This window comes from Macadamia integrifolia, chromosome 13 (genome assembly GCF_013358625.1).
Source record: "Macadamia integrifolia cultivar HAES 741 chromosome 13, SCU_Mint_v3, whole genome shotgun sequence".
Classification (NCBI taxonomy): domain Eukaryota; kingdom Viridiplantae; phylum Streptophyta; class Magnoliopsida; order Proteales; family Proteaceae; genus Macadamia; species Macadamia integrifolia.
Genome location: NC_056569.1, coordinates 10,878,889 through 10,889,112, shown reverse-complemented (window position 1 = coordinate 10,889,112; position 10,224 = coordinate 10,878,889). Strand labels below are relative to the sequence as shown.

The 10,224-nt window shown below is 37.7% G+C and overlaps 1 protein-coding gene across 1 annotated transcript; it reads right to left on the bottom strand.

The window, feature by feature from the left end:
- Window positions 1-3,973: 3,973 nt before the first annotated feature.
- LOC122060116 (cytochrome P450 81Q32-like) lies at window positions 3,974-6,240 on the bottom strand. The gene is made up of 2 exons (XM_042623297.1): window positions 5,273-6,240; window positions 3,974-4,676 (listed from the first exon to the last, which is right to left on the bottom strand). The coding sequence occupies exons 1-2, from the start codon at window positions 6,188-6,190 to the stop codon at window positions 4,041-4,043; spliced, it is 1,554 nt and encodes a 517-aa protein (XP_042479231.1). The 5' UTR covers window positions 6,191-6,240; the 3' UTR covers window positions 3,974-4,040.
- Between the last annotated feature and the right edge of the window lie 3,984 nt (window positions 6,241-10,224).

Sequence of the window (10,224 nt, the reverse complement as noted above, 5' to 3'; positions counted from 1 at the left end):
ATAATAATAATAATAATAATAATAATAATAATAATAATAATAATAACAATAATGCTTCCATTGATCTCCTTGTTCATTATACAAAATTAATTGGACAATTAAATGAATGATTGGATAGTAAGGTTCATTTTGTGATTTCAATATTAATTATTATCATAGTAATTAATTATCCATAGTTTTAATATTAATTAATTTTTCCCTTACAATGATAAATCATGATTTCATCACAAATTTAAAGTGTTTTTACCAAATTTTTCGTCACTTGAGATTATGAGTGCAACATTTCATTATAATTTAAGCCCGACAATAAAACGATCTTGATCGATATTAACCCGATATTAAAAATCCGAAATAAATTGAAACCAAACCAAATCAAAACCTAGACGGATCAAAAACCAAAATTCCTCATGAATTAGCTTTGATCTCCCACATTTCTAAACCAAAACTGATTCAACCCAACCAAAACCAAGCCGAACCAAACATTTGACACCCCTATTCGCATTGATGCAACTGCCTCCGGTATTTCAGCCTTGTGGGAATCGAGTTTCACATTACAACACAAACTCTATGTATGTAGTTTGGCCATGGGTCGCTTCCTAGACTTCCATGTATTCAAACTCAAACTCAAAACTCCTCTCTCTCTCTTTCTTCCTTTGTATATATCCCTTCCCTGTCTCTAGCTCATATATATCCGTCTATTGAGCTCCTCATCAGCAGTAGTGTATATAGGGGGAGACCATCAGCGGGCATTTGGAGGAAGCAAGCTGACACTGCGATCATCGATCAAGTTGGTATTTATATTTACTTAGCCTTCTTCTCTCTGTATTCTGATGATATCTTCTATATATGGATATTGATTTTTAGAGTTATTTATTATTATTACTTTTTTAGTAAAGATTTTTAGGGTTATATGCATGGGTATTTTGGGGTATATACTCTCCAAGAATGAGTACCTGTGATCCTATTCTTCATTGATTAGCCCAATATCAAGTAAAGCTGGCTGGTATCATACCAATCTGGTTTAGTTCGTTGTCTTAATTTTTTATTGAGTTTTGATATGTGCGGCAAGCTGGTAGGAGCATGGATTTAGGTATAGGTATTGATATTGATATTGGTATCGGTCTTGACTGATGCCATTACGATACTGATCCAAGATTGATCACCGTTACCTTTATTTTTCATAAAAATTAATTTTTTGTATAATTTTACCCTTGATACAGATACGATACCCAATTCTAAATTGACCAAATATCGATATCATCAATATTAATACAATATCGATACTTAAATCCATGATCAAGAATGTTTTTTGAATGTCCGTTTGCCTTTTCTTTCTAGTTCCTAAATTCATGATTTTCCATTTCAGGTTTCCAAGTTCTTTTTTTTTTTTTTTTTTTCAACCATTATACAATTAACTTCTCGTTTAATTATAGCTCAGACAATGGGATTGTTTCCATGATGTTATATATCACAAGGGACTATTTTACGCCGTTAGCAGCAAAGGACATGGACCTATAAAAACTTGTGACTTTAGAAGTTCCGAATTACCTATCATCAGAGAGATCATTCGTAGGCCACCAGATATAGGGAGAAGATGTGACTATTATTGCTAGTTTTATGCCACATCAGGTGGCTCATTGAGGAAGTAGACGACGACGACAATGATGACCATGACATCTTCTTCATCTATGATAATGGACAGACACAAGAAGGGTTTAAAAATTTCATGGATCCAAATGAGAAGCATTGATGACAACAACATTTTGCTTTTGGGAAATTGCTATTCATTGTCGATGCCTGCCCACTACTGTCGAGGTGCTAAGGGAAATTCCATCCGTTTTAAAGAGGGCCTAGCTGCCTTAGCTAGTAATATCTATATTAAGTCTCCTTCTAGTTGGGCTATTCCTACTTATCGGGCATTTACACCTAAAACAATGGTAGATTTGCAATAATTGTTTCAATGATAATAAAAAATATATTCTTCACTCTAGAGGTTTTAGTTGATCATTTAATACGATTCTGAGAGGTGAATCATTTTCTCGTAGTTGTTCAATCTCTCATAGGCACTTTTAAGCGTACATACCCATTTTGCATTCCACGTATTTCTAGGCAATACAATATAAGTAATAAGTTCACATGCACAACATATGGATTTTTACGAAGTTTGACAAGATGTCTATGTCCTCGGAGTAGTACTTGTAAAAACTTCATATCTATTTGACAAAAAATGTGACTCACCTCCCCTGTATTTTGACAAATTTGACAAAAAATATGACTCCGTTATATTATGTCCGTTAAGATTTCAAAATATTTTTTAAATACCCAAATTACCCTTGTGGAATGTAAATGGACCATTATACCTATTAAGATGAGTGAAGAACTCATCTTCACTTTCGTTTCTCACTTGCTAGTAGACTGAGGCTGAAGCAGCGATGAGCGACGAGCATCAACCAGCGCCTCGAGTGACGGACAGCGCAGCGATTGGAGGTTGCGTCAACCAGTTTGCGGCGAACCGCTCTTCTCAAAATACATTCAACAAGGGAGAGCGGCAGCTTGACAAGCAGTGAACTGGAACTTGCGATCAATAGAAGAGCTGCGGCTAGCAGTGCAACGACGGATGGCGATTGGAGACCGTGGCAAACCCAAGGAACCACGTTGTTCTTCGCACAGTTTATTGGTGCTCAGGGAAAAATCGTTTCCTCTACTTGGAAGGTTTCAAATTCCATATTTTCTTTGATGAGGATTGGGCTTCTGGAAATTTGTGAGGGCCTCACCCTCTCATTCCCCTGGCTTATAAAATCCCTGTCTTGTAATTGATTTAGAACTCTACCACAAACACTTGTTTTTCTCTGGGTGTCTTTAAAGAGAAAAAGAGAGTAAGGTATTGAGTTAGCAAGTAAGCAAGAGAGCAGGAGATGGAAGCGGTTTTTTCTGTTTGGAGCATCATGAGGTGGGGTACTACAAACTCGTCTATCACTCTTGTTTAAATCAATTTTAGTGTCCTGGGCGTTGGTTTTTTCTTTTCCTGTAGTGGTTAAACGCTTTCATGCCATTAAAGAATCTTTAGCTTCGTGGTTACAATTTTCCCATCTGTTTGTGAGGGTTTCATATTGGGGGTTAGAAGGTAGGGATAAGGGTAAAATTAGAAAACGAATTAGCTATTAAAGACAGAAGGGTAGAATCATATTTTAACATCCACAACTAATAGTCTACCAACAGCATTATCTGATAGGGGAGGTCTATGAAATATTTGAAAACACAGGGGAGGGGGTTGGAATAAAAGCAAAATATAGGGGAGGGGATTTAAATTACTCTTTATTATAATAGTACCTAATACATGCCCTAACACCTATTAAACAACCTTTATAGATTTAAAGCAATAATATTTGGGTCAAATTTCTCTATAATCAAGCTTAAGCTAGTATGCTTTCACAACAATTAGCAGCTATACTATAAAACACACAATAATGGCAAAGCAAATATGAGGATGTAAAATCTCTACCGCACTATCACTGCAAGCCTCTTCTTTATCTTTTTCTAGATCGGGCAAATCTCTCAACAACTCACATTAAACAACAAACCCCATTCAATGGTCAACCAACAAGTTGCAATGAGATAGGAGCATTCAAAATCCTCCAATTTTGGTGTTACATATATACATAGGGATACAATGGAAAAATTCTGGTTTTTGTTGGTTTTCGGCTTCTTGTTGGATTACTATTGGTCCGGCCTTGGTTTTTAGTAGGTTCAATCTATTTTTCGGTTTCTACCTTTTATAAAACCCAAACCGAAACCTAAGTGTTCAGTTTGATTTGGTCCGAGCTGAACCAGTTAATTGAGGTCATTCCAACCAATTCAGGATGAACTTTGACACCTTTACCTTCTAAGTAATTAACTCTTTTTTTAGTGAGACAGTTGATGGAGTTAATTGATTCATCAATTTTTATTTTGTTTTTGTCCATTAGAAAGAGCATGGGAGACATAGGATGAAGTGCAATAGGAGGTGCAGGAAGGTACAACTGAAGCATGCAAACATAGTCTCAAAGTTGAGAGAGAAGGTTCAACATGATTGCACGAGGCTTACACCTTGCCTCCAGTGGCTGAGCTTTGGGCAAAGTGATTCCAGTTCCTTCAGTCAAGTCCACCATCTCTTCACCAGATCTTTCCCAGTCGAAGCATTGAATCAGTGAGCCCAATGCCAAGCCAACCACACGCATAGCCAGGCTTTCCCCAGGACAGCGCCTTCTCCCCCACCCAAATGGCATCATTTTGCATCCAGCTTCCTTTCCCACTCCTCCCGTGCTTGTGATTTCAAACCTCTCTGGCTTGAACTTTGTGGGTTCTTCCCATAACTTAGGGTCATACTGGATAGCCCACAAGTTCACCAATAGTGTTGTCCTACATGGGACAGTGAAACCGCCTATGGTGCATTCTTCCGATGATTCATGCGGTGGTATTATTGCACCGGCGGCCGGGTGCATCCGAAGTGTCTCATTGATGATGCCATGGAGGTATGGCAGATTGGCAAGATCCGATTCAGTGAGCAGTCGGGTTTGTCCTACACAGGCGTCGATCTCGGCTTGGGCTTTCTTCAAAACTTCTGGATGATTCAACAAGAGTGACATTGCCCATTCCATGGTTCCTCCTGTAGTATCAGCTCCAGCTGATATTAATACCTACATCCATACAGGTAATTCTCATCAATTTTATTTTTTATGAAACAATTCAGATCACCATACCGGTAATTCAGATTCATTGTTATTATTTTTTGCTAATTACGGGTATTTAGACTTTTGGTTTGACTAGTCTCTCGATTTATACTGATCTCATAATTGTATAGATCTGATCATACCTACGATGAATGAGAATCATCCATACCCTAAGGAGTTCTATCGAAAAAAAAAAGACCCTAAGTAGTTAAGAGGAGCATAGATCTGATCATACCTACGATGAATGAGAATCATTCATACCCTAAGGAGTTCTACTGAAAAAAAAAAGACCCTAAGTAGTCATACCTACGATGAATGAGAATCATCCATACTCTAAGGAGTTCTACCAAAAAAAAAAAAAGAACCTAAGTAGTTAAGAGGAGTTGAACATAGAACAATACACTTCCTGAGAGGAAGGTCCTTGCCAACTCTGTTACCATTGGGGTACATTAGAGAGACATTATAATCGCTCTTTATATGGCAGTTGGTTTTCGGTATTCAGGAAATTCGGCTTATTGCTAAGTGAATCCAATCAAGCTTTTTAGAGAGAGAGATAGAGATGCCTCGAGAATGCTTCTGATGACGTCCTCGGTGTAAAACTCTGGTTCAGTTTCTCGGAGGGACAACATAACGTCGATCAATGTCTTCTTCCTCTCTGCACTATCAGTTGCAGACCTTGCCATCCTGTGCTCTTCAATCAGTTCCTGCATGAACTTATCCCTCTCTTCCTGTACCTTAGCCAACTTCTCCTCCAACCCTTTGTTAAAGTACCTAACAGAATTCAATACTGGCATGAAATCCCCAACGTTTATCAATCCGCCCACAGCAAACAGTTCCTCCATAATCCGCCTGAGCCGCCTCCCCTTCTCTGGCTCTTCTACATCGCCGTCATCGCCGTCATCACCATAATACCTCTTTCCGGCAATAGTCCTCATCATCACATTGAGTGTCAACTCAGAAAACATTTTCTTCATCTCCACCTTACTGTTTCCTCCTGTGATGAGAAAGAGACGCCGTACTAGAGACCGCACCTCGGCTGCACGTACGCCGGCGAACATCTCAAAACGGCTCGGCGAGAAGAATTCAAGGGTGGCAATGCGCCTGAGGGCTCGCCAGTGGTGGCCATAGGAAGCCCACACGAGGCTACTATAGTTATTACCTAAGTATTTTCCGACTAGGAGACGAGGGCGGTTCGCGAAGATGACGTCGTTGGTTGTGAAGCATTCTTCGGCTGCCGATGACGAAGAGACTAAGAGGACAGGGCGAGAACCCAAGCGGAGGAATAAGATGGGACCGTATTGGTCGGCGATCCGGGCTAAGGTGCTGTGTAATGGTCGCTTGAAGAGGTAGAGGTGACCGATTATGGGTAAGCAGAGAGGGCCATTGGGTGGAAGGTTTTTCTTTCTCTGTGAAAGGAGATGAAGGGAGATGAGAAAGAAGGCCAGAGCTAATAAAATGTAGTAGAATGACATCATCGCCATGGAAGGAGGACGGAGGACGGAGGACGGAGGAAGGCTTCAGCCAAAGATAGAAAGAGGATTGGGCTTTAAAACGGTAGAAGCGATATGTATCTTTATAGGAAAAAAATCGTCTGCAATTCGAATCTGGTAAAATTCCGCGAAATACCACCTTCAGGGGTGACACGTGTATTAATACGAATGCAATGGTCCATATCTGATTTAAATGACTCTTCACTGATTTAAAGTTTTATTAGTTGTACCAGATCTGGACCATTGCATTGATATCAGTACACGTGTCACCCCTGAAGGTGGTATTTCATGGAATTATACCAGATCGGAATTGCAGACGATTTCAATCCATCTTTATAAGTTTGAATTCAAATTACAGAGCAGAGCAGAGCATTGAATGAACTGCAACACATTGAAACTCATTTATTAGGAGAATTAATATATACGTCAGATCAGTTACACTTCAAAGTTCAAACAAATTATGACCCAAACGAGAGAGGGGAACATCATGTATGCTGTTGACACATCACCTCTAAGTCTTGTGATGTGCCATGTCAGCTTGGAGGATGTTAAAGTTTGAATTCATAATACATATGATCACATGTACGATCAGGTGATCATCTAAACTTGATAAAGATGTAGATGGATTGATCATAAACTTTGATGTGAAGGTGGTATTTCATGGAATTGTATTAGATCGGAATTGCAGACGATTTCAACCCATCTTTATAAGTTTGAATTCAAATTACAGAGCAGAGCAGAGCAGAGCATTGAATGAACTGCAACACATTGAAACTCATTTATTAGGAGAATTAATATATACATCAGATCAGTTACACTTCAAAGTTCAAACAAATTATGACCCAAACGAGAGAGGGGAACATCATGCATGTTGTTGACACATCACCTCTAAGTCTTGTGATGTGCCATGTCAGCTTGGAGGATGTTAAAGTTTGAATTCATAATACATATAATCACATGTACGATCAGATGATCATCTAAACTTGATAAAGATGTAGATGGATTGATCATAAACTTTGATGTTTGCTCCAACGATAAAAAGGACCAAAGTCCAAAGATTTAAAAAAAAAAAAAAAAAAGAATAATCGAAGGTCCAAAACAAGCATCAGGGATTCGTGTAAAATTGTCTTATTTCCAGAAAGCAGGTCTTTGGAGGATTTTTTTCAAGGGATGGTCCCTTAGCATCGGGCAAGAGTGTCAAAATTCAAACCGAGTTAGTTGGATCGATAGAAATTAATTGGTTCAGTTTTGAATGGAACCAAACAAAATCCTTATTGATTTGATTTTGAATTGAGTTTTATGGAACTGGTAGTTCTACAATCGAATCAAACTGAAAAAAAAAAAAAATGTTCAAGTTTCATGAATAATCGGGACCAGACCAATAGTAATCTGATAAAGAAAACAAATGGATCAAAATTCAAATAGAAACTTTCTTACCCGCTTGAATTTAGGTTGACCAAATAACAGAATGAAATGGCATCCAATTGACGCCCTTAGGCCAACTCCCAATGATTTGGGGAAAACCCAGGAAACAGGAAACAGGTTATTGGTACACTTATCTAAGGGTGTTAATCGATTCGATATCGATGTATACAATATAGTTCGATTTGGTTCACATTTATTTAGCTAAAATTAAAATCGAATTATTTACTAAACAATTGCATTTTCTAAAATCGAAACCATTTAGTAAATGGTTTTGGTTTTACAATTTTTAAATGGTGTTGATTTTACGGTTTTAGATGATTTTGATCACGCTTTAATCCATACGGTTTCTAAATGATTAGCAATCGGTTTACTAGTTTATTCGCATGCTTACTAAAATTTGCTTTTGTTGATAAACGCTTCAATCTTGTATCAAATTAAATGAGGCATTGAACAAGCAATGATTTAACTACATTACTACATAGTATGAGTAAATTATTAAATTGACTGTTGGACAGCCTCTATGGTCCTTAATTCTTCCCTAAATTAAACCCATCTTGTTTTGTTAAAACAATCAAATAACTAAGCAAAAGAAAACATTACATGGAAAAAGTGAAATATAAACAAAGTTGTTAATGAACACAACTTATTGTTAGTGTTCTAAAATTAAAGAGCATGAGGCACTGGTTAACTTTTCTATTAAATCGCTACACGGGTTGAATGGGTCGGTTTTGACGGTGTAAATGGTTCGATTTTTACGGTATCAACTCGGTTTGAAACGGACGATTAAACGGTTAAAATCGAACCAACCCATTTATCTAACCGATCTTAAACTTAAAACCAAAACCAAACCAATTATTAAACGATTTTATGAATTCAATATAGGCTCGGTCCAGTTTTGATAAAACGATTTTGATTTCAAATTCACATCCTTACTCTCGTCAACGTACACCAACACAACCTTGGAGGATGTTTCACTAGGAGATGAATTGGATCATCATTATTTGGCAAATATATTTAGCGGTGGCTCAAATCACTCCGGCCGGAGAATGGTACTTTTCTGATACCGTAAATTGTGGTGCCCACAACTTTGCTAGGATTAAGCTGTTTGATAAACATATAAATTAAGTCCACAGACATATCATCATAAAGGTGTGGAAAAAAAAAAAACAGTTATATTAACCTAAAATCCATGAATTTGTTGGGTAGAATATATAAGGCTTTAATGATCAACGTGGGTAGGTCACACATGGAAAGAGCACCCGAGTTCAACTCTGTAGACCTCACATGCAAGGCAGTTGCATAACCCATCAGTGTTGCGAGGTACCGGATTGGACTTCCATGAAATTGGTCCCGAAGGAGAAAGGACCAGCCTTTTTTTTTTTTTTTTTTTGTTGCTCTATACAACAAATGGTAACAAAAAAAAGCATTAGGGCTGCTGTAAAATTGTCTTAATTCCGGAAGAAAGCAGGTCTTTGGAGGATCTCTTTCAAAGAATGGTCCCCAAGCATCATTGCTCAAGTGTGTTAAAATTCAGCCCGAATTGGTTGGATCGATTAAAATTGATTGTTTTTGCTTGAATTAAATCAAATGATGTCCTTCTTGATTTGGTTTTGAATTGGAGTTAAGGGTGTCAATCGGTTCAGTTCAAGATATAAAATGCATAAACCAAAATTGAACAGAGAATGGACACATTTTAGAAACCAAAACTAGACTGACCTAGATAGATTTGGTTTCGATATTTATTCAATCTCGTATTCTTTTCCTTGTTAGATTTCATATTAAGTTTAGGTCATATTTTAGGTGTTTAGACCAACATTTTACAGTTTTGATTTAAAAAAAAAAAAAAAAAAAAAACCCTTATCTGTTATTGTCATGGTCTATCAACTTTTTTCAAACTTTAAAAGTGAATAAATGTAATGAACCCAAAATCCAACAAGATTATAATTACAAATCTAATAATAATTATATGAACCCACAACATGTAGGACACAACCAAACCCAACAAATGAGGCTTGATATTCTCTCCCTTCTAGCCTTAGAAGCAGATGGTGAGTTATGTCAATACATAAAGGATGTGAAGAACATGAAAAATACTTGAACAAAGAACATGGTCTGATCATAACAGAAGATAATACATAGCTTTGCTTTCCTATTCTGTCTGTATTAAGATTGAATAGAACAAATTAGTAAAAGTAATAAATTTCACTAGGTGCAAATCCAATCCAGTCACCACATATCCATCCGAAGGAGGAGGAGAAACTGCCCAATACATAACCTTTTGTACTTTGTGCATCTTCACCTTCACAACCCCGGGGATTCCTGCCTATCGGATTGAGAAGCAGAGGTCCGGTGATTACGGGCGGCTCGCTGTTTCTTACGAAGGTGCAGATGCACAATATACAAGAGGTGATGGATTCTTGCAGGAAAGGCAAAATCAAAAGGGTAAACCAAAATAGGAACTACGCCTGCAGCCTGCAGGCAGGCTTCTCTTTATATAGAGATCAGAGAGTAACAATAAAACAACGCTTGGTACATTACGAAGGTAAAGACAGATCCTCAGCATACAAGAGATTACGTTCTCGCAGGAAAAGCCTGCCCTG

Coding starts and splice junctions, on each gene's coding strand:
- LOC122060116 (XM_042623297.1), bottom strand. CDS start 6,190: ATGGCGATGATGTCATTCTACTACATTTTATTAGCTCTGGCCTTCTTT. Junction 4,677..5,272: donor TCATCAGAAGCATTCTCGAG/GCATCTCTATCT, acceptor GTATGGATGTAG/GTATTAATATCAGCTGGAGC.